The 25,348-nt window shown below is 40.6% G+C and overlaps 1 protein-coding gene across 1 annotated transcript in view; it reads left to right on the plus strand.

The window, feature by feature from the left end:
- CUNH1orf21 (chromosome unknown C1orf21 homolog) overlaps nt 1-25,348 on the plus strand; it is a 149,241-nt gene that overhangs the window by 22,011 nt on the left and 101,882 nt on the right. Inside the window, exon 2 of the mRNA XM_040446572.1 lies at nt 16,858-16,952. Within this exon, the coding sequence (XP_040302506.1) occupies nt 16,858-16,952 (95 nt within the window). The remainder of the gene's footprint in view (nt 1-16,857; nt 16,953-25,348) is intronic.

The following is a 25,348-nucleotide window of genomic DNA, read 5'->3' on the forward strand; positions in this document are numbered from 1 at the left end:
TTTTCTTTTTTTACTATTTTTTCCCAGAATTATTTATATGTAATTGACTTATAACATTGTATGAATTTAAGATTTACAACATGATGGTTTGCTACACCTATATATTGCCAAATGGTTACCACAATAAGGTCAGTTAACATGTCTGTCTGTGACCTCACATAATTATCTTTTTTTGTGTATGTGGTGAGAACATTTAAGATTTACTCTTAGCAACTTTCAAGTATATAATACAGTACTGTTAAGTATAATCACCATTCTGTACATTACATCCCCAGAACTTATTTATCTTATACCTGAAAGTGGTACCCTTTGACCTACATCTCCCCATTTCCCCCACCCCCCAGCTACTGGCAGCCACCATTCTACTCTATTTCTGTGCATTCAACATTTTTAGATTCCACATGTAAGTGGTATCATACATATTTGTCTTTCTCTGACTTATTTCACTTAGCATAATGTCCTCAAGATCCATCCATGTTGTCACAAATGGTATTATTTCCTTCTTTCTCATGACTGAGTAATATTTCAGTGTGCGTGTGTGTGTGTGTGTGTGTGTGTGTGTGTGTGTGTGTATCACATTTTCTTTAGCCATTATTTTGTCAGTGGGCATTTCGGTTGTTTCCATATCTTGGCTATTGTGAACAGGGCTGCAGTGAACATGGAATGTGCGTGTAGTTTTTTTTCTACATCCTCACCAACACTTGCGATTTCTTGTCTTTTTGATAATTGCCATTGCAACGTGTTAGATGGTACTCATTTGCTCTTATCCATCCCTCCTGAGCAAGCAAAATGGAATGTTAGCTTGAAGAAGCTTTGTGATCCTAATCTACATTTAAATAGCTTACATATAGATGGTGGGTGGGAGTCCCTTAAGGACCACCTCTCCATCAGCTCTCATCCTCAGGTCTCACTACAGAGCCTACCTAGCAATTGCCACACATATTTAGCTGATTTGAATTTAATTGAACCGCTCAGATGCCCTTATGAATTAATCCTCATCCCTGCTCCCCAAAAGATCATCAAAACTGCCACTGTCTTTTACAAGTGGAGCAGAACGGGCTACTAAAACAGGCTTGTTCAGACTAGACAGGTCTGTGATCTTATTTACTGGGCCACTCCCCATTAGACTATCCTCGAACATGCTGTTCCCCCTCACCCAGACACATCATTCCTAAGGAGCTATTCTTTGTCGCTCTCAGAGCACGCTTTTCGTCTCTGAGGGGTAAATAACTTGGCAATTCATAGCAACAGGAAATGATCTTTTGTTTTATGGGAATGAAGCTCTCCAGAGAAGAGGTACAGACTTGTTGAAAGGAGAGAGGATCAGGAACCCTTGTCTTCCGTCCGTGCACATGTGAACGAGTGCTTCCTCTCACACTCCAGGACCTTGCTTCATGAGCATGAGCGTTTCTTTCATGAGATCTGCCACGAAGATCAGGTTGTGAGTATTTTTCATAAGTAGAGAGGCTGCACTGTTTTATCACAAAGTGTATTTTAGCTGTGTTTTCCCATTTTCAAAATTCAGTGGCAGTGCTTCCAAACTTGGGAATTACTTTAACTGAAAATGACTCTGTCCAGTCTCTTTCTGTTCTTGTTAATGATTTTGTGGCACTAATGGTTGTCTAACCCAGATCAAGTCAGGCCCCTGAAAGCCAGCTTCAGTCCAGAGGCATATTAAAAGAAACATTACACATCCTTGAAAAACAACTTAAATTTTTACTGAATGATCTCAAAGAATCGCAAGGCATTGCCATTCATGAACCGCAACACGACATCCTGAAATCTGCTTCTGTGAACCTCTAGCTCTCTGTCACTCTGGTGACTTTTTTTTTTTTTTTTTTTTTTTTTTTTACCACCTCAGAAGTCTCCCTCTTTCTCTCTTTCTTCTTGCACAAAACTTTACCCTCCAGCTCAGCGCACCTGAGGTGTTCTGTGCCTGGCCTTAACTATTCTTCTCTTGTTAACCCTCCCCTTTCCGGAGAGCTGCAGCTCCCCCACTAACCTCCTCACCCCTCCACCAGACTGCAGCACGAAAGCATACAAGCCTGTCTGGCTTCACGCAGCTCATCAGTGAGGTTGGTGGAGCGGGGTGCTGGGAGGCTCAAGTGCTAACACTTTTCTCTGTGCTGGTTATTATCGGAGAATCTTAACAGAAATCCACTGAAGTCAGAGCCCAATTAAAGGAATTAAGTCAAATGGACATTAAAATGTACTTCTTCCTTAAGCACACATGCACACATACACATACACATACACATACCCGCTGAACAAATTCTTCAGTGTTTTGGGATGGCTGTGGCAGCCACCCTAAATGGGGGAGAGTTTCTGGAATGGTCAGTGAGATTCCTCATCCTGAAGGGCCATCCTGCAAATTCATGATCATTGATCTTGGACGTACTGAGGAACTGACTCCAGATGAATCAGCAGAAATATCCTGCCAGCCCTAGAAAAGCAACTCACATTTCAGGCCCTTTTAAGAACAGTGGAATTTTATCAACTTCATATGCAAAGGAGGGCATGTTGGCCACTCTATTAGTATGTCTTCAAAGATATTTGTTATTGCCTTATAGTTTACCCTAAAAAGAGTAATACTGTCTGTGTTATTTTAGGTCTTATTTTATGATAATACATTTTTTAATGCCTGACTTGAAAAGGTTTATCTTAAGAGTGCCTTCCATTCAGGGAGAGGGGATACATGTGAAAACATGTAATAGTTCTGTGTACAGAAAGAATTCCATTTTTTTTTTTTATCAGAAATTCACTTTATTTGTGGGAAAGTTGAATAAGAGCATGGGGTCTGAGTGAGACCGCCTGGGTTCAAGGCCTGGCCCCAGCCCCACCACTTACTAGGTGGTGCAGCTAGATGCATGAATGCTCTGTGCCTCAGTTTCCTTTTCGGTATGATGAAGACATTAATTGTTCTACTTCAGACGGCCATTGTGGGTATGAAATGGGTTGTTGTATGTCAGGTTTTCAGAACTGGATCTGGAACATTAAAAGGGCTCTATAGGGGTGCCTGGGTGGCTCAATTGGTTAAATGTCTGACTCTTGATTTCAGCCGAGGTCATGCTCTCCTGAGTCTTGAGTTCAAGCCCTGAGGCGGGCTTCATGCTGACAGCATGGAGCCTTCCCTCCTCTCTCAAAATAAGTAAACAAACTTAGGGGAAAAAAAAGGACTCTATAAGTGATAGCTCTCCTTTCTTCTTTTCTGCATCTTCCTCCCCCCCTCCTCCTCCTTACTCCAGTGAAGGAAGAGATCCTTGATTTTTTTTTTAAGTTTATTTATTTATTTTGAGAGAGAGAGCGAGAATGAGCGTGAGCGAGAGAGGGGCAGAGAGAGAGAGAGAGAGGGAGGGAGAGAATCCCAAACAGGCTTTGTGCTGTCAGTGTGGAGCCCGACACAGGGCTCAATCCCGTGAACTGTGACATCATGACCTGAGCCGAAATCAAGAGACGCTTAATCATCTGAGCCGTCCAGGTGCCCCAGAGATCCTTGATATATGGTTTGGTCTTAGTGATCATATATCAAAGCTGTAGTAGTATAGCAGAGGCCTTAGAATGAAGTTCTCTCTTAAAAATAAGTTTTTTTAGGGGGCACCTGGGTGGCTCATTCAGTAAGCATGCGACTTTAGCTCAGGTCATGATCTCGCGGGGTCGTGAGTTCAAGCCCCGCCTCAGGCTCTGTGCTGACAGCTCAGGGCCTGGAGCCTGCTTCAGATTCTGTGTCTCCCTCTCTCTCTGCTCCTCCCCCACTAGCACTCTGTCTGTCTCTATCAAAAAATGAATAAACATTAAAAAAAATAAAAATAAGTTTTTGTAAAGACATTGCAGTTATTACTATATATTGGATAAAAACTCAGTTTTCTTCTGTCAAACACAGCGGTGGTCAAGTAGCCATTTTAACAAAAGGTTTCCTGTAGCACTTACTTTGTATGGCATATCAGTTTCTAACTTAGCACAGAATGCTATTTCCCACTGATAAAGGCTCCAGAGACCTGACAAGGGAGGGTCTAGTAGTTTCCCTGATGTTACTTTCCATGAAGGTTGGATGTCTTTATAAGTTTTATTCATATCTCTGTGATTTACAAGTTCATCCAAATCCTTTCGGAATCCATTCATACTTTATGCCTGTATCATCTCCCAAAGTAATTATTTACTGTGTTCTGTGGTTTAAAAAGCAAAAAGCAAAAAAAAAAAAAACAAACAAAACAAAACAAACAAACAAACAAAAAAAACAGCAGGGGCACCTGGGTGGCTTAGACTCTTGATTTTAGCTGAGGTTATGATTTCTCAGTTGTGGGATCAAGCCCTGTGTTGGGCTTCATGCTGAGCATGGAACCTTCTTGGGATTTCTCTCTCTCTCTCTCTCTCTCTCCCTCTCCCTCTCCCTCTCCCTCTCTCTGTCTCTCCCTCTGCCCCTCTCCCCCAGTCTCGTACTCACTTGCTCACTCTGGCTCTCTCTCAAATAAAAAAAAAAAAGAAAAAAAAGATTAAACAACAACAACTGACTTGGTGGTTAAGAACTTGGCCCCAGCTCAGCCAACCTGAATTTGAACCATTGTTACCACTTGACCAGCCAATCAGAGACTAATCTCTGCATGTGTAGAAAAGGGGGTATAATAATACCCACCTCGTGGAGCTGATGTGAGGATTAAATCAAAGCAGGAGAGAAAATAGATGACCGGGCAGGCTTTTATCACGAATTCTCATCTAGGATAACAGGAGGCCTACTAAGAATAGCAGAGCGGAATTAGCCGGCCTCCAACTTTTCAAGAGTCCCAGTGGTTCACCGGTGGCTGGGGAACCAGCTCCATGGAAGAGTCAGGGCAGGGCTCTTGAGAAACTTCATCTATTGCTGTCAGAACAACCATGCATCATGCCCTCCCTCTCTAAAAGCAACTCTGAATCTTCTTCAACCACTCATTCTGTTTCTTGACTGGAAACTTACTGTATGGTATAGAAATTAAACCCCCTCCCCGCATGAAATCCTTGGTGTGCATATGCATTCATAAAGGAATCCAAGCTGGTTTTGGATCTGGTTGTGTGTCTTTTGTTGGAGCTTGTCAGAAGATGAATGTCCAGGGGCCCTTAATGACTTGATAATAGTTCCCTGGTCACTGAATAATGAACCCCAAATGAATGAAGGAAATGTGTTGTCTGGCCTCTGGAATGATTAAATGATTTGGGAATGGGGCCCGCAGGTCGAGCATTAATTATTAAAGGTGCTATAGCAAGAGAGGCTTTCTCACCCTCACATCCTTGCAGCTGTGGGCACCTTTCATCTTGTCCTGTCGAAGACATGGACAAGACCTAAGAGTGCTAAGAGACCGTGAGCACCCCACGCATACATCTCAGAGAGGTACCCTGTTTCCATGGCACACAGTTGGGAAGCCACAAAGGCAGGTCTAGGATAGAAAGGCCTTTGCAGCCAGTGGTCCATCTGGAGTGATCTGTTGTCCAGGGATCTGTTGTTGTCCAGTCAAAGGGGAGGGAGCTAGCATCAGGTTCAGTGGCATTCTCTTTTGCTCCTGGGAGATTATACACCCCCATCTCAACCACTCTTTATTCTTAATGTTGCAGTATTTCCCCATGCTCAGTTGCAGGCATGCCTGTTGAGGGAGGCAGGAAACAGTTTCTGGCAGATGCTGCACCTTACGCTCCCTGTACCCCAGGGCCCCAGCATCACCCCATCGGCTGAATCTAGGATAAAGATTCCACCCTGTTGAGACTTTCTGTGAATACTCTCTGTGGCTCCTTCCCTGTCTTATTCATGTGTTCTTCCTAGCCTTCCTCAACCGACTGGTCCATCCCAAGATGTACATTCATTCTTCCTTTGCTGCACCTTCTTTCAGAGAGAAGCAGAAAGCCTTGGATTGAGGTGGTTGGGGTCTCTTCAGAAGAGATGGTTATGGACAGTCCAAAGGACACACAGTTGACCTAAATGGTGGGCCTCAGTGCTTGGGCACTGGTGGGGGAGTCCACATCAAATCAGAATAGAGCCTGACCCTTCAGTGGGACTTGCATATCAGGTCTTCCTGGACTGGGTCTATCAGCCTCTTCTCTTTACATCTCTGTGCCCCTGGGAATTCGTCGTGTTGGCCATATTGAATTACTTGTAGTTCCAGTTTGCCATATTCTCTCTGGCCTTTGAACTCACTGACCTGCTGCCTGTGAGTCCTTCCCCCACATGCTAGTGCTCCTCAGGACTCCACTGAACTATATCACCTCCTCCAGAGCCCTCCCCAACTTTGCTTAGGGGGTCCCTTCTTTTTTTGTTATCACATCTATCCCATCCATGTGCTTTCATAGCTGTAGATGCTGTGTGCTCTATTCCCTTATTTTCTTGTATCCTTCCTCACCCACTCCCCCAGAGGAGGCTGTGAGCTCCTTCACAAGAGACAGCTTCCTCCTCCTAGACATAACCCCAGGACTGAGAGCTATGTTCCCTGGCAAATGGTAGGTGCCTGGTAAATACTGCTGAAGTGAAGAAGGAAGGAACACAGAAAAGCAGCATTTGACTCCAAGACAGAAAGCAGCTAGTTCCTTCCACTTTCTCACGTCCGAACTAAAATCAAGAGGTGTTTTTGCCCAAACCTTTTTGGGCCAGAAATGTATCCATATATTGTTGTAATTTACAGAGAACTCATAGCGGTCAGTAAAAGAAATGCTACAGCTTCCAATAAGGAAAAAAGGGCAGGGATGCCTGGGTGGCTCAGTTGGTCAAGCGTCTGACTCTGGATTTCGGCTCAGGTCACGATCTAATGGTTCATGGGCTTGGGTCCTACATCCGGCTCTGTGCTGACAGTGCAGAGCCTACTTGGGATTCTCTCTCTTCTCTCTCAAAATACATACATACATACATACATACATATTTAAACAACAACAACAAAAGGTAGAGCCTATGAAGAGATACTTCGCGTAGACGGAAGTAGCAATGAGTGATATCAATATATGGAAAAAGCACTCAGTGTCACTGGTAAATTCTGAAACATCAAGATCAAATAAAAATTAGGTACCACTTGTGCCCTTCAGTTCATTGCATATTTCTGAAAAGGAAAGTACCCTTTATGGATGAGGTCCTGAAATGAGTTTAATTCCACCGAAGCAAGACTAAATGGAGCCAGCACTCCCCAAGGCCTTTTATCTCTGGTTTTCAAATACAAACAAGCATTACGTTTCACTAGAGAATAAGGATGCAATAGGCATATGAGAATTGCTGTCTTCATGACATTAACATGTTGGGATTTTGAGATAAGATAAAGGGGGATATGTGCAAATACGTGCAATCTTCATACTTCTCCTGGTAGAAGCCCAGGGGCCAGACATCTCCGTGTCTTATTTCCACAGATATAAAGTCTGAAAACATAATTTTCTTGCTTGTTAGTTTTGAACAACTTCTGTTTTTAGATCGTTAGAACTTAATGTGTCAAACAATCTTAATTTGAAATTACTTTTCCTTTCTTAGGTTGATTTGAGACATATTCTGAAAAGAACTGATAGTGTTTTATATTAAATGTACCAATGCCTTATTTTGAAGTGTTCAAAACATTTAGAATGGGCAGTTTGCAATTACCCTAGAAATTGCTTAATAAAAACTATTATATTGGAAGGAGCAAAATCACTTTCTACAAGTGAGGCTATGGTAATTATCGCTAAGGGACTGCCTGACTCAGAGAAATTGAGAATGGTATATGAGTTCCTTCAGTTGCGTCTCAGCTTTGCCTAAGATTGTTCCAGATTTAGAATCAGCCCTGGTGAGCAGTGGCTCAGTGGAATGTGGTCAGTCTGTGTGTGCTGAGGAATGTGCTCCAGATAGCCGAGGGGTGCTCAGAGCATGAGTCTTCCCTTCAAGACAGCTGCTTTTCCTTGGGCACTGTGTCCCTGGCCTCCTCCATAACCCCTTTATTGCTTGTCACAGACCCCAGCACATAGCAGGTTCTCAGACGTAGTCGGTGCAAGATTTCCAGATGACAGTGTAGAAGGTGAACCAGGGTTAGATATGCTGAAGTCGTCAAAGCTCTCACTCTTCTCTGTTCTTTAATGTCTCCGTAACAAAATCCTGTTCAGTCTAGCTTATCAGGCACTGACCTATTCCTGTAAAAATAAGAATCACAAAATGTATTTTAAGAGGAGGATGATAGGAAAGGTGAGATCAGTTCAAAAGCATAGTCCAGTGATATACAGGCATACTTTGTTTTATTGTGCTTTTTTATTGCACTTTGCAGATACTGCTTTTCTTTTTTTACAAATAGAAGGTTTGTGGCAACCCTGTATTGAACAAGTCTGTCAGAGCCATTTTTCCGACAGCATTTGCTCACTTTGTGTCTCAGTGTCACATTTTGGTCATTCTCGCAATATTTCAAACCTTTCGTTATTATTATACTTGTATGATGACCTGTGATCAGTTATCTTTGATGTTACTATTGTACTGTTTGGGGCACCCCAGGCCACACCCATATACGATGGTGACTTAATTGATAAATGTTGTGTGTGTCCTGACTGCTTCATTGGCCGTTCGCCCATCTCCTTCCCTCTCCTCAGGCCTCCCGAGCCTCTGAGACACAATATTGAAATTAGGGCAGTGGATATCCCAACAGTGGCCTCTAAGTGGTGGAAGGAAGAGTCACACGTCTCTCACTGTAAATCAAAAGCTAGAAATGTTGAAGTTTAGGGAGGAAAGCACAAAAGCTAGGCCACTTGTACCGAATAGCCATGTTGGGAGTGCAAAGGAGAAGTTCTTGAAGTAAATTATAAGTGCTACCTCAGTGAACACACAAATGATAGGAAAGTGAAGTAGACTAGTTGCCCATATGGAGGAGGTTTTAGTGGTTTGCATAGAGGATCAAACCAGCCACAACCTTCCCTTAAGCCAAAACCGGATCCAGGGCAAGGCCCTAATTCTCTTCAATTCTGTGAAGGCTGAGAGGTGAGGAAGCTACGGAAGAAAAGTTGGAAGCTAGCGGAAGCTAGTTCATAAGGTTTAAGGAAAGAAGCCATCTCTGTAACAAAGTGCAAGATGAAGCCACAGGTGCTGATGTAGAAGCTACAGCAAGTTCTCCAGAAGGTCTAGCTGGATAATCCAGGAAGGTGGCTGCACTAAACCACAGATTTCCAGCATGGATGTGACAGCCTTCGAGATGCCTACAAAAACTTTCTAGATGCCATCTAGAACTTTCATAGCTAGAGAGAAGTCAGTGTCTGGCTTCAAAGCTTCAAAGGACAGGCTGGTTCTCTTGTTAGGGGCCCTTGCAGCTGGTGGCTTGAGGTGGAAGCCAGTGCCCATTTCCCATTCCAAAAACCCTCAGCTCTTAGAATTATGCTAAATATACTTGGCCCATGCTCTGGAAGTGGAACAGCAAATCTTGGATGACAGCACATCTGTTTACAGTGTGGTTTACTGAATATTTTAAGCCCATTGTTGAGATCTGCTCAATATTTTTTCCCCACAATATTACCACTCATTAGCAATATACCTGCTCACCCAGGAGCTCTAATGGAGACATAAAATGAGATTAATGTTGTTTTTACACCAGCTAATACCAGTATCCACTCTACAGCCTGTGGACCAGGAATAATTTTGATTTTGAAGTCTTATTAATTAAGAAATACATTTTGTAGCACAATAGCTACCATAGGTGGCTTTTCTGATGGATCTGGAAAAAGTAAGTTGAAAGCCTTCTGGAAAGGATTCCCCATTCTGCATGCCACTGAGAACATTTGTGATTCACGGGAAGAGGTCCAAATATCAACATGAACAGGAGTTTGGAAGAAGTGATTCCAACCCTCATGGATGGCTTGGAGGGCTTCAAGACTTCAGTGGAGGAAATAACTGCAGATTTGGTGGAAATAGCAAGAGAATGAGAATTAGAAGTGGAGCCTGAAGCTGAGACTGAATTACTACAATTTCATGATCAAATTTGAACTGATGAAGCGCTGCATCTGAGGGATAAGCAAAAGAAAGTGGTTTCTTGAGATGGAATCTACTCCTGGTGAAGATGCCTTGGAGATTGTTGACATGGCAGCGAAAGATGGTTGGAGAGGATTGAGTCCAGTTTTGAAAGAAGTTCTCCCGTGGGTAAAATGCCATCAAACATGCTACAGAGAAATTGTTCATGAAAGAAAGATTCCATTGATGTGACAGTCTTCATTGCTGTCTTATTTTAAGAAACTGCCGCAGATGCCCCAATGTTCAACAGCCACCACCCTGATCAGTCAGCCAACGTCAACGTCAAGGCAAGACCCTCCACTAGTAAAAAGATTACAACTTGCTAGAAGCTCACATGATGGTTAGCATTTTTTAGCACTAAAGTACTCTTATTTCTATTTCTTGTTTTTTTAAGTTAACACATTTTTATTGAAGGAGTTTTACATGTGGTTCCTTCCACCGCCAATCACCATTGTGCCTTCAAAGTCAGAATCATAATCTTCAAAATAGCCCTTTTGAAAAGAACTTCGGCTCAGTCCACATTTGTCACTGTCAGTCCACAGTTCTTTCAGCTTCTTTGGTCTCCAACTGAATACGGACTTCACCTGTAATCTTTGGTTTCCAGTTTCTTTACGTTAGGGTCCTAGAAGTCAAATTGTAGGAAATACATGGGTGGCTGGTTTTGAAAATGATCTAAAATTATTATTCCTTAATTATTTCTGATATCAAAACAATTTGATATCTACTGTACTCCATGGGCCTAGCAGAAAATGTTACAGGTAAAGTATTTTTAAATTAAGATATGTACACAGATTTTTTTAGGCATAATGCTATTGCAGACTTAATAGACTGCAGTATATGTAAATGTAATCCCAAATGTAGAGGGAAACCAGAGCATGTATTTGACTCCCTTTATTGCAATATTCGCTTTATTATAGTGGTATGGAACTAAACCTGCACCACGTCTGAGGTGTGCCTCAGAGCTCAGCTAAGAATGCCACATGGAGTACATCCATAGACCAGAGGTAGACTCGAAAGAGCAGTTTCACACCCATTGCATTTGTGTGCCAAAAAATGCAAAGAATAGGATTTTTTTTTCCCATTTAGAGATCCTTTTCCTTCCTTGGAGTATCTAGCAGGGGGAAAAAAAAAGATGGACCCCTGAGACAAACAGGACTAAAAGCACTCACTGATTAGGGGATTCATTTATGAGCTAAAGTCAGCTCTCTGTGTTTATTCTCTCTTTTTTGAGAAAGTTTTATTAAATACCTTGTGTGTGCCAGAGACTATGTGCAGGCATGTAGTCTATGTAGTGGACTGCATCTGGTGACCCCCGAAGAAAGACCAGGGCTTAGCACACAACACATGTTAATTGCTGTTTGTTGAATGAAAAACGGATGGAAGCGGGAACAGCTGATGAGCTAGAGCCCCCCAGAGTGAGAACCCACATTTTCCTAAAGCGGTTGACCCATCTATCCATCTTTGGCTTGTAGTTTTAGAGAGTCCTCCTCTTTGTCCTCCCAGAAAAGGGTAGTTTTTAGAGCTGCCTCTACTGCTCTTGCTCTAAAACAATCATTTTGTCTGTTCTGAATTGGAATCTTTCTTGTTCACTCTTGGCCCTCAAGGTAGGCTATGCTGAGGCTGTCCCAAAGGCAATCACTGAGCGAGGATATAAAGGAGGATAGAGGGAGCATTGTTTTGTTGTACCCCTGATTTCACTTAAATAATGATCGCTTTTCTTTTCTTTTTTGAAAAAAAATTTTTCAAGTTTATTTATTCTTGAGAGATAGAGAGCATGAGCAGGGGAGGGGCAGAGAGAGAGGAGGAGACACAGAATCCAAAGCAGGCTCCGGGCTCCGAGCTATCAGCACAGAGCTCCACATGGGGCTCGAACTTAGAACCCGTGAGATCATGACCTGAGCCGAAGCCGGATGCTTAACCGACTGAGCCACCCAGGCTCCCCTATGATCGCTTTTCTTTTCCCAGTCATAAAATTTATTCTTTAAAAATTATTTTAACTAAAGTAATATGGTACTTTAATTGGTGTTTTGACTAAAGTAATATATCACATGGCTAAAAAAAAATAGTAAGGCTTATTATGGATGATAAGCCCCCCCTTTTTTTTTTAATTTTTTTTTCAACGTTTTATTTATTTTTGAGACAGAGAGAGACAGAGCATGAACGGGGGAGGGGCAGAGAGAGAGGGAGACACAGAATCGGAAACAGGCTCCAGGCTCTGAGCCATCAACCCAGAGCCTGACGCGGGGCTCGAACTCACGGACCGCAAGATCGTGACCTGGATAAGCCCCCTTCTTAATTCCTCTGTCCTCATTTGTTAACAGAGTTAAGTCACAATTTTTGGTTAATTACTGATGTTTATATTATGCTTTTTCTTTTTATACCTTGATGGATTTTGTACATTAGCAATAGTATTACTGGCAGAACCAGAGTTTGCTAAGGCAGCAGCTAACATTTATTGAGTCTTTACTATGGACTAGGCACATGTATTACTTCATGTGACTTTGTGTGAGATTAGGTACTGGCAATACTCACATCTTACCAGAGAAGAAATCAAGACACAGAAAGGTGTCATATGGCTAGGGATTCCAGGTCTAGAAGCTAACTGAGCTTTTAGCCAGGTGAATACTTGTCCCCTGAAAAATCCTACCAAGTTAAGGAAATAAAGGTCCTAGGCAAGAATTTGAAGTTGTGCTGGGATTTTAAGTCTCAAATTTAGTTAGCTTGGGAGACAGGCTGTTCAATGGGAGGAACCCAGGGGGAACAAATATATGCTATAAGGTAGGATAGTTTTTCCCCTTTCATTGCCTTATGTTTGTAAATATTCTTGTAATGCCTTTCCCAAGCTCTCGTATTTTCCTAAGCATATAATAATAGTCTACCAGAGAATCTTCGTGCAGATTCGGGATGAAGAGGCAATTCAGAGCATTCAGTTAAAATGCCCAGATGTTGGACATCTTTAATATGAGGACATTCACACAGAATTTATGGAATTGGAACAGTCTTGGGAAAAAAAAAACTTGTTATCACATATGTGTCATTGGTCAGAACAAGACTGGGTGAGAAGGTATGAAAGTAGATGCAGATTTCACCATTTTAGTAAACAACTGTGAGAACCCTTCTGACCAGAGAGAGTAGCATATATGGCATTCTGCTTTTCTTCCTTCCCCATCTAATGTATCCATTTATGAAAACTTAACTTTTTTTAAAAATAATTCTGGCATTGTAAGCTCCCTCCAGCACTTATCTCCATCTAACTGGCTCATTTTAAAGCCAGTGTCATTGATTATAAAGGTAACCTTATGGCAAAGCTTGGAAGAACTGGGGTAGGACCAATGAGTTGTTGATAATGGAAGAATTGACAGGATCCAGAAAATGGGGTGATTCTATACTGCCTAAAGCAGGTCCAGCCAGCTGATCCCTTCCTAGCTCTAAAAACTGTAATATTGTATACATGTGTATATGATATACTGTACATCAAAAATGAAGCCCAGAGATTTGGTGGGAAACTGTGTTTCTTGATGTTGGAGCTGCCATGAAAACAATCCGGCCCCTCTCTGATGTAATCTGGGGAATAAAATGCTAAAAATATCACCAACGCGTTGCTTTTACCCCAGATCTGTTTTGACTAGCACAGCTTGCGACTGTTTACATAGAGAGAAGGGGGAGCAGGTTCCGAACGGGGCATCAGCCTACTGTTCCCGACGTGCATTTTAATAGGCCACCTGACAAGATCAACAGGAAGAAAAGAAAAATTGTGAACAGGTGCGAGGGAGCCAGAGGAAGATGGTCCTACTTGTCCCTCCTCTTAATCAAGTTGGCACATTATTTTGCTGCCAGGATTCTCTGGCTTATACCGGTGGCTGTGCTAATTGCCTCTAGGGTGGGGCTTGATTAAGGGGACCCAGAATCCCACATTGATTCCCCTGTGCCTTAAACAAAAGGAAAACTGGATTTTTGTTTGGCTGTTTCACTGTCAGAACCCGAAATACTCCATTCGTCTGCACAGAGGCTTGTTGGCGAGTGCCACTCCTGACGGCTGCATCGCCATGGAAATGTGTGACACGTTTGTTGATGAGTTGTCTGTTTCCAGATGGACATCCTCATTCCCAGCACCAGCCTTTGAGAAATTTAACAAATCATTTTTAAGTATTTGTTTTGTACAAATTGTGGTTTATCTAAAGGTCTCGCTGGCTTTTTTTGTTTTATACCACAACGGATTTTATGCAGTGCGTTGTGTAAGTAATAATGATAGGTCCGGCTTTGTAGTCGTGGCTCTGTGTTTTTTTCTTTCTTTGTATCCAGTCGTATCCACCATTGGCTGGCCAGCTGTGGTTGTTAATGAGACACTAAAAACCTATCCTCTTTCTGAATTGGTGATGATTCTGCCTTGGTGTTTAAAAAAAAGCCTATGTTGGGGATAATGCTGCTCTGAAAGTCATGTAGCCAGCGGCTTTCCCATTTCATTGAAGAAAAATATTAGGAAAATATTAATAGTTTGTCTACTGCTTTCAATTCAGTTGCATTCCTTGGAGGGATAAAAAGCAAATGAAGACTGAATATTGCTGGACTGCTCAGAGATTGTGGATGGTGGGCTGTGGTGGCTTGGTGGATGGAGAGGAGGAAACAAGGCAAGGGCGGATTTTCTCTAGAACAGACGCTTCGCTGTGTGGTGCGCAAAGTACCATCTTTCAGAAGGTTCTGCTTAGGTCCTCAAATATTGTGCTTTCTTCATCGTGTCACCTGAGAGTTAAGGTACTATAGACAAAGTCATAGAAATCTACCAAAATTATGTTAAAAAAATGTGTGTGTATGTAATTTATGTATAAATAATTAGAGACTCACCATAAGCAATTAAGATCACAATTTAGGGAGTGCCTGGGCGGCTCAGTTGGTTAAGCATCAGACCTCAGATCAGGTTGTGATCTTAAGGTTGGTGAGTTCGAGCCCCACGTAAGTCTCTCTGATGTCAGGACGAAGCCTACTTTGGATTATCTGTTCCCCCCTCTCTCTGCCCCTTCCTCCCTCTTTCTCTCTCTCAAAAACAAATAAACATTAAAAAAAAATTTTTTTAAGATCACAATTTAGTTGTTAAATTGTTAGTATTTATCCAAGTGAACCATAGTTTATAAATATTAACATCCCAAACTGAAGTTAAGAAGGCTCATCTCTAACTTTTACTTTTTAACCTTTATTTTTATCTCTGTGTAATTGTATTGGAGGCATAATTTGTCAATGTCTTTTTTTTTTTTTTTTGGTAATTAACCAAGTGCTTTTCTAACTTCTTAGTAAGTAATCCTTGATTAAATGTGTCTGTTTTGTTAATTTACTTTCATTTTTTTTTCTTTTAATACCAAGTTGGAATGTGAAATTCTTCTATATGGTGATTGTGGATCAGAGTCCACTGATTAACTTGTTAATAATCCATTAGGACTCAGTATTCCTGAAAGGTTCATTACTGTAACCTCACACTGGTCTTTCTCATTTTTTTTTTTTTTTTAAGAAAGAAGCAGAATCAATAACTACCTTGAATTGTCAGGTGGAAAAAACAATTAGCTTAATCATGAACATGGAATCTTTATTCAGATACATGCAAATATACTACCTTCATAAGGATGATAATATTGAGAAACATTTGAACAGTATAATTACTTGGGAAAATGTTACTTTAGCAAACATCTTTGGAAGTAGTGTGAGAAGGGGTAGTATGAGGAAACCTGACATTAGATGGAAAATGGTACTTTAAATAATAAGGCAGGAAATCACATACGAAGACAGTCATTGTATCAAATTGATCATAAGCAATAAGAAAATATATTATAACTTCATGAACTGAAATACAGACTTTCTTAGAGATAAACATCTGTCTTTCAGGTGGACCATCAGAGACATTATTCCTTGCGATATGCTAGGTAATCAGCAGTTTGTTGATTGGTGTAATTTTCCACTTGCACAGTTTCTGTGATTTTGTTTTTCCGACAAATGGGTTGACTCAAAGTCACGCCTATTTGGACCTTAGGGTGCCCCAGTCATTTCCTGTTGACAGGAATCTGATGAAAACGTCATCGGCATTACCACTTGCCCTGGAGGAGAGCTTTAGCTACATGTCGTCTAGAGTTTGTCCTGTGATATACATTGAGACTGAGGTTTATTGTACTCCCTCCCTGGCTGTTGGGAAGTCTAGATCCCTTTACCTAGGGGCCCACTACCTCTCCAGCCTTGAGTGATACACCTGTTAGGTCCATTGGATAGTGTAGCTCTATATGCATGTGACTTTATGGAGAGATCAAAGTTGTGTGTGTGTGTGTGTCTGTGTGTGTGTGTCTGTGTGCATGTGTGTGTAGCATATGAAGTCATTGCAGACTGCTCCATGTTTAATATAGGGATCACAAATAGGAAAATCTCAGTTCTCTAGTGTTTGTACCTATTTGTTGATCAATTAAACTCTTTAGTCTTAAACAATACTTTGTTTTTCCAAAAGAGAGAAATTAAGGTGTGAATATACTGCTGCCACAGGCAGTTTGAACTGATGTTCTCATGGGGAAAAAAATCTTCCTTTAGACCCTTATGTGGTATGCCCTGGTGTGTACAGATTCCAGATGGTCTTTAGAGACGGAATAACCTGTTTTCTCTGCTGCCATTGGTTGTCTGTGAAAGGACCAGGCAGTGCCACGCTTATTAGCTGCCTTCATGGCGCTGAGCTCTTCCCAGTAGGCAGAGGAGAGCACCTCGTAAAAAGAGGCTGGTTAAGGGTCTTCCAGATTGTTCCAAATGTACCACATAATAAAGGCTGCAGGAAAAGGCTCTAACAAATTATGCTATTGGGGGCTTTTCTCACTGACGCTTTTTTTTTTTTTTTTTTTTTTACCATTGTGAGAAAGTTATAAAATGTCTTTTCTTTTTTTGGTGTTCAGACGAGTATAGGATCAAACCGGTGGAAGAGGTCAAATACATGAAAAATGGGGCAGAAGAGGAGCAGAAAATAGCAGCCAGGAACCAAGAAAACTTGGTAAGAATCGAATTGCTCACGTAGCAATGAATTTTGGTGACACCATTGTAATAAAATCTGCACTGCATGTTTAAATTGTAACTTACACGCCGGCACAAGATTTCTTGAAAATGCCATTGCTATTTATAGCTTGCCTGGAAGTGGCAAGCATCACTTCTGTATCCTGTACATTTCTGAATAGCCCTTCTTTAATCTTGATGGAGAATACTCCAGGGGAAATACTGCAAAATTAGTAGTGTCTTAAAGTGTTTAAATTTAAAGGAAAAGGCGTAAAGTCAGATTGAGATTTATGGAGGGAGGACCAATATATTTTTTTTCTTCTTTTCCACGTCTTTAGCTCTGACCCATTCAGAATGAATGGCTAAGCTTCATGACTCTGGACATGGAGTGTTGTTCATAACGTTGCCTTTGAGAAGAAAATGATGTACTTTTAAGATAGGTCTCTATCAAAATAGTCAGCACATCATGTTCACAGTGTTAAAGGTATTGGGGCTTTTGAGTTAATGTGAGAATTGTAATGATCTGAAACAGGAAATTAGGAGTCTCCTTCTTTCATGTGAATCAGTATACATATTACACCTTAATATTCCATCTCTATAAAAACATTTAGTCAATTGCCATATTATCTGATTTCTTAAAAGAGGTAACAAACTGTTAAGGATATGCATTTACTCCATTGTGTTAGAGCAAAATTGTTTTTATATTTTATTTGGAGATTAATTATTTGCTATGTTTTTCATGTTTGAGTGGATGTATTTTTAAGACGGTGGAAACGTCATATAATGTTTTGCTTGACTTCAGCTCCTTTTTCCATTATGTGCTTTGTTTTCGTTTTTATGATTTTGGCTACAGCAGAGGGAGTTGGTCACTGCGTAGGGGTGTTTCACGCTGTCATTTTCCATGACACACTAATGAAAATAATGGGCTAATTCTTTCTCCTCTGTTCTTTTCTGAACATCTGAACTACAACTTGAAATACTGAAGCTGTCAACAACTGAATATTTTAGATCATTTTTAAAAAGTGAAAATATTCTGTAATCAAATTTTTCTCCATAAATGGGACTTGGATTTTAAGATATTGCTTAAGTCACAGAGATTCATCACACCTGTGGTATATTTTAACATTAACACTTAAATCCAGAAAACAGTAGCTATGACCAAGCATGGAAGTTACTCTGATCAGACTTTACGTGAATTTTTTCTAACTTTGAATAGATAAATAGAAGACCTTAGTAGTTGAAGCATCAGTGGTCATTTTTCTACTTTATTTTGCTAAAAGTCAGATTCTGTCCTTGCTTCACGTAATTCCAGGCTGAGTTATAAATCTCATTTTTAATGTTTCCACCGGAGGCTAAAGAGACCCTGGTGACCAGTCTGGCTGTTCTTTGGATCTAACACTAGAGTCCATCCCTGCTTAGCGTGCTTGTATCTCTGAAGTCCTAAGGGAAGCAACGGCTTCTGTCTTACAGCTTGTGATTTCCTCACTGTGCCCTCAGATTGAAAGCCAATATAGATTTTTCCTTCTCTCTAATTTCAGTCTCTCAACATTTTGGTGCCTACTATATTCTTTTCCAGTACTTGGCCAGAATTGGTGTGAGTGCTTTTCTATGCAGACTGAATGAAAATTCAAAAAGAGAGAAATTCCTGGCTGCTTTTTTTTTTTTACTTGTAGACTATCTGTGACAACCCCCCACCCCTTTTCTGCCAGCCGGTCAGAGTCCAGACCACCAAGAAGAGCTTTCAGTTGTGTAAAGACTTGCAGAAAGAATGGGGAATAAATGGTTATCTTTGATTCTGACATTTCTAGACTGCTTTCCAAAATTAAATGCTTTTTTTTTTCAGTTAACTGGTAGTATATTCTCTTGTCACCTACTCCATCCTTTGGGATACATCATAGAGTATGGACCATGCATGTTGTTTGAGAAAAGTAATGGCCTCCTAAATTTGAAGCTTACATTGAGGTGGATGAAATAGGTTTAATGATCCTTTATTCCTCCATCCATTAAAGTAATCTAAAAGACAAGAAGTTCTTGTTTTTAGTATTTTTAAAAGTTTTGTTTTGTTTTGTTTTGTTTTACTCAAGGTGTTAAAATTAAGGGGCTGAGCAAACTCAGTCCAGGTAGTGTGGCATGATGGTGACTGATGACCATGGGCTCTGGAGGCAGAAACTGCCTGGGTTCAAATCTCAACTCTGTCCCTTGCTCACTGTGGGGTCAAGTTACTTCATGTCTCTGACCTTCCTGCCTGTCAAGTGGAGACAAAGGCAGTGCCTCATGGTGCTACATGAGATGATCTTTGTCAAGGCTTGGAGTGCAGTGCCTGGCACGTGATAAGCATCTAGTGAGAGTTAGGCATTATCATATAAAATAGAAGGAAAAGAATGTTAGGGTCAGTGTTTCTTTCCTTTTTGTTTTATGTTTCTTGGTGAGAGATTTCTAAATGAATACTTTAGGTTAATGCCAGTATTACATGTATTTTGAAAAATCTTGCTCCGGAACTATGAAGTTATTGAAGCAAATATGTGTTAATCACCTATTATGTACAAGGCCCTTATTTGTATCAAGAGACATACCAATACTTAAAGTCACTGTTCTTAAAGAGCTTATAGTAAAGTTGAGAGAACAGTTCAATTCCAACAAATATTTTATTGATTGCCTCCTGGGTACAAGGCTCCGTACTAGACTCTGCAGAAAAGCACAAAATAAAGAAACCACTGACCCTTACCTTAAGGTCCTTATATGGTAGTACACAAGGTAGATACCAAATGACTATAAATAAAACTGGATTAAATACGTAAATAAATACATAAATCAACCAAGCAAGCAAGCAAGATTGGTTCTGAGAAGACAATACAAAGTACTGCCAATATCAAAGGAGGCAGAGACTTTGTCTGTTGGGGTGTCAGGACCTACTTCACAAAAGAGCTGGTGCTTGCAGTGGGTCTTGAGGATAGAATGACAGAGACTGCCCCAGGCAGAAGTGACAGAGATTGAAAATGCAAGGTGTATTTCATAAGCACGTGGTCCTGTTTGGGGAGTGGGAGGAAAGAAGAGAAGGTGTCAGTAGGACAGCAGCAGGAAATTACAATCAAAATGTAAATGGAGTATTATATGGAGCCTTGATGGCCAGCTGAGAGGTCTGAAATTAATTCAGTGGATCATCAGGAGCCTTTGAAGATTTGAATGAAGCAAGGGATTGGCAGACTGAGATTATGAGTCAGGAAAGTTTATGCAGCAGCTGTAGGTGTAACGTGGATTGGTGTGGGGAGCCATGGCTGGAGATCGTTTATAACAGCTTATCAAGAGACAATGAGCCTAAACCAAAGTGGTGGCCCTCTCGGGCACTTTGGCTGCAGTTTCTGTGGGTGGAGGAAATTGTGCTGCTTTTCTGAGGGTGATGATGAATCATTTCTATGTCAACCATTTATGTATTCCCAATATGAAGATGTGCATCTATCCCAATTTTCAGCCTTGTCAGACATCCACAACGTCCACTTTCCTTTTTTCAGATTTTAATTCCTTCTTCAAGAAGGTGATGTGAAGTTGTTGCTTTGCCTTTGAAGATTATATATAGATGCAGATCAGTATAGATCCTAGCTTCGTTGTTTCTAGCTTTATAATTTTGGTCAAACATCTAAAACTTCTCAACTTTGAGTTCTTCATCTAGAGCTTGGTAATAACAAAATTACTCCAGGATTAGAAGAAACATAGAAAAAATATGTTTAGATTCTTAGCCAAGGGAGGTTTTCTTAAACAAGACCTAGAAAGCAAAAGCTAAGAAGAAAGAAAAGTAGTTTATTTCATTAGATCAAAATTGAATACTTCCCATAAAACAGAGTAACTACAAAAAAGTAGTTAATAGGTAGGTAGGCAACAGCCCGGGAGAAAATATTTATGACCTATTAAAGGCAAAAGATTAACTAATGTCTGAGATTTATAAAGAACACTTATAAATAATTCAGAAAAAGATAATCCATGAGAAAAAACAGGTAAATGAAATGAACAGACAGCTCACAGTAGAAGATACTGGGCAGTAAACTAAACATATGAAAAGATGTTCCATGTCATTGGTACAGTGGATACTCTCTTCTTATCCAACTCCCTGCATTAGAAGACTCCTAATTAGATCCCTCTCTGAAAGATGTTGACTGCAGCCCACGGCGTGCTCACCCGGATGGCTCATGGGCTACTGGCTAGAACACCTCTGTGCTTGTGCTCTCCTCAGTTCATTGTGTTTCCCAAGAGCCAGGGTGATGGTTCCCAAATCTGTTTATACTGGTTGAGTGTCATTGTAATTATGTAATTGAGTTAAGTAATATGTAAACCACTGAAACACAAGTGTGAAAGAGAGCTGTTTCATTGAAAATTAAAGCCAGTGCTTTAGAAAGTCTTGATGAAGTCACGTTACTAAAAAGCTTGCTGTTAAACTAAATTCAATTCTGCACTCACATTATTTCATAAGGTCTTTACATTCTCACTTCAATTAAGAAACCAAATCAGAGAATCTTGGACGTGCATTAAGAGGGTGTGGTTAGTATAGGAAGTACATGTGGACCCTCTGTCTGTGCTTCCTTACATAAAGGAGAAGCCTTGTTCCTACATCAGAAGATGGGAGAGGAAATGAACATCTATGTATTTTAAAATAAAATCGTATGCTTAATGTATATATGCATTTTTACATTGCCCTGCTTTAACTCACTTTACCATTTAATAACCAGTCCGGATGGTATTGCCTAATATAACTTTTATTTCAATCAGGGAAATGCAAATTAAAACATGATTCCTTAGGCTGGCAAAAATTTGAAGTCTGAAAACATCAGTTTTTGGCACAGGTGGAGGAAAATCTGTATTCACATACTAGTGGCAGACATCTTGGAGGACAATGTAGCTTATCTGTTAAAATGTAAACATGCACACCCCTGACCCAGCACTTCCACATCTTGGTATACACCCAAAGCAGCTGCCCATGTGCGTGAGGCAGCTTACACAAGACTGTTCACTATAGCATGATTTCTATTGAAAAACTGAAAATAACCTGTCTTCTTGTCAGTAGGAGAATGGTATAGCTGTACATACTAGAAGGCAATTAGAAAAGAATGAGTTAGAGCTTTATGAACAGTCATGGAAAAATCATGCAAAGCATAGACTGCGTATGTATAGTATGATACCATTTCAGATTTTTAGTAAAACAAAACAGCAACACTCTACATTTTCAGTGAATATTCATAGATGTATAGGGATTCATAAAAAACCCAGGGTGGATGTGTTCCAGACTATTAACAGTGGGTACCTGAGTAATGGGGGATGTACACACGCCAAAGCTCAGTTTCCTCCTCTGGAAAGTGGGAATACTAACTGAACTCACCTTAGCAGGAAGTTGTGAAAATTAAATAAGATATGCTTGTCAACTCTTAGCATGGTTTCTGGCATAGAAAATGCCATTGCTGGCTAGTGGTAGCAGTGGAGCTGGATTATGTAGGAAGGATGAGAAAGAATTGTACGTGGTGGTAAAAGGGGATTTTTTTTTTTTTACCCTTAAACTTAGTGTTTTTCTTAAAGAAAATATGAGTACATTATTTGTGTGATTTGAAATTAATTTTTTAAAAGGGGAATGATAATAACAAAACTCCGATTTTAACTACCTGGGAATCTGTAATATAAGTGGGATTATGACATTTTTTCATTATCTTAAGCATCCTGTTTTGTTGTCAGAAAAAGAGCAGAAGAAAGCTCAGGGATCATCCAGCTTTATTTATGTAGGTTAACCATTCTGCATATAAATAATTTAAAGCTAAATTACTCCAGACTTGGCAGTATTCAGGCCCTTCCTTCTCCAAAGTACATGTCTTGACTAATCAGAGACATTCCAGTTTTAGTTTTAAAGTAATTACTCTTGCTTTTTGCTAAAACATTATCTCATTTTCCATAACATCTGTCCGTCTTAAGCTATCTTCCTTAGGAAATAAATTCTTTGATTATGAGAGGTGTTTTGTTTTTGTTTTTGATATGTATTTCCTAGATTTTCACATGTTACATTGCTTTTTGATTATTTCCAGATATCTTTGTATAAGTGAGAAGATTCTTCTCTATCCAATATCTGTGTCATAGTTGGTAGAGCTGTTGACCTCATCTTTATCCTCATCTTTATTTTTAACCTCATAGAGTTGAGGACTGATTTAAAGCAAGCTTGTCTAAGTCACCACTTCCTGAGTACAATCAAATGACAATATGAAAAGAATGTTCTAATATGTCTTAGCAGGAAAGGAGAATGGAATCAAACTTTAGGTGTGGCCGCATCCTCCTCCTGCTTGCTGAGCTTGTGAGAGCCCATGCATATCTCCGGTACATTACATTTCCAATAAATGTCAGAGCATCCAGCTGCAGATTTAAAAACCTGGAGATTAGGAGACACCTTTGATTAGAGGAAATGCTCCAGAAACCAATGAGAGCTGTCTTTAGAGCAGTGGTTTCCAGCTGGCCAAAACTGGAAAGTGGCCCTGCCCCCCAGCCGAAGCAGTTCCCGGTAAGGGGCTAGGGTGCCCTCAGGAGTGACTGTTTATCTGTGAGTGCTCATCCTCAAATGGAAGGTCAAGTAATTGTTTTTAGAAACCAAATAATGCAAAAGGCCATGACTTTGAATTGTCCCAATTTCCCAAGTCATTTCAACATTCCTAGCACTCTTGAGAAGAAGGTAAAATAAACCAACAAGAGGAAAGCTGATATTCCAGACAGAGGGTCCAGCTCTGTGAAGCACCTCTTCTTTCTCCCCACCCTGTTTCCAGGTGTCGGTTGGATTGGAGCTCAGGCTGGCACTAGAGTGGGTGGGTTGTGGGAGGACATCAGGACCAGAGGTAGAGAATTTCTGGTTTGTGGAAATTCTGTAGGGCTGAGGGTTCCCAAACCAGAAGTGAGGATGGAGAGTGGTTTGAGGGTATCTGATTTTAGACAAGAGAAACCTCTTCCTGGTACCGTTTCAGAAACAGCCACTTTAGCACAAGACCCTTCCCCCAAGCTCACTTGCTTCTAACTCAGAGACCCCATACGCTCCTTCTTCTCTCATGCTTATCATGTTGACATCAGCCTCTGTTCTTCTACATAAGTAGAGAGGTTCATCACTGGAACCTTTGAGTTTCCTGAAGGAATAACAGCTTCTGTGAATGGAGGGTTTGGATAGTATGATACTCTTTTGTTATGTTTGTTGTGGTGTAGAAGCAATCGGAGGGAAGAATCCTACCTCTTCATCTTTCTTGGAAGACGTCCTTTTTCCAGCTAGCTTTCTCATGAGCGCTGAGCCAGGCACGTTCAAGGTCTTACAGATTCCTCTGGCACTGTGGTGATTTGTTTTAGAGTAGAACAGAAGTAGAGTTTAATTCTCTGAGGATGAGGAATTTGTTGAATCAGCCTTCTGAGTTTTAAGTGTTGAACAGAAGCTCAGTTCCTGATTCAGGAACAGAATGTTATGAGAACAAAAGAATGCCCGCAAAAGTGCTTTGTTAAACATAAAGACCAATGCAAATTATAGTGATTATTGTTAATACTAGTTAAAAGGACACCTGGATGCATTCCTGAGGTTAGTTGCTATTCCATGATAGAAACACAGTTAAGGCACAGCATACATCATCATAGCACGCTTCAATCTCCCACAAAGAAAGGGCATCAAAGTGTATCTTCAATAGATTCAGAAATCAAGGAATCAAAGATGGCTTTTAGAGCAACTACTACAATCATCCAGAAAGCTAGGCATAGCAAAACATGACTGAAATCTTATTTCAAATGGCCTTTTCTCTTTACCATATTAATACACTGAACTGACCTGTTGCAGGTGAACACAGTGGTAGGGTCCAGGTACATCCTATCTCTTGAATAAATCCCTATTTCAGTGGACTCAATTCTCACTGGCAGCTAGTCACTGTCTGGGCATGAAAAGAATATGAGGTCTGTAATTCTCAAGAAACAAGGAGACAGACACACTGTATTAGAGGATAGAGACCCTTAAAGTCACTGAGGAGAACCAGAATGGAATAGGGCACCCTTGCTGAGATATCTGAGAAGATTCACAGAGCTCACAATTGCAGCAGGGCCTTGAATGGAAACAAATTTTCATTGGCAGATGAGGCTGAGAAAGGGATTTCAAGCAACAGAATGGTATGAGCCAAGCATGGAGACGTGGCACGAATAATGAGTGGGTGGAGAGGCTGATGGAGCATGTTGTGAAGTGTTTTGGTTAGTTGGTGTGTTTCAGCTGGGTTTTTTTTTTTTATTATTTTTGTTTTGTTTTGTTTCAGTCACATTAATTTCTGGTTGACAGAGAACTGCATGCTTTAGCCAGTTTGCAGCATTTGTAACTACAGAATAAATAGAACAGACCTCTGCTTTTCTAATTTAAAGATCGAGGGT

Source organism: Herpailurus yagouaroundi, unplaced genomic scaffold, assembly GCF_014898765.1.
Source record: "Herpailurus yagouaroundi ecotype Mexico unplaced genomic scaffold, PumYag 195, whole genome shotgun sequence".
NCBI lineage: Eukaryota > Metazoa > Chordata > Mammalia > Carnivora > Felidae > Herpailurus > Herpailurus yagouaroundi.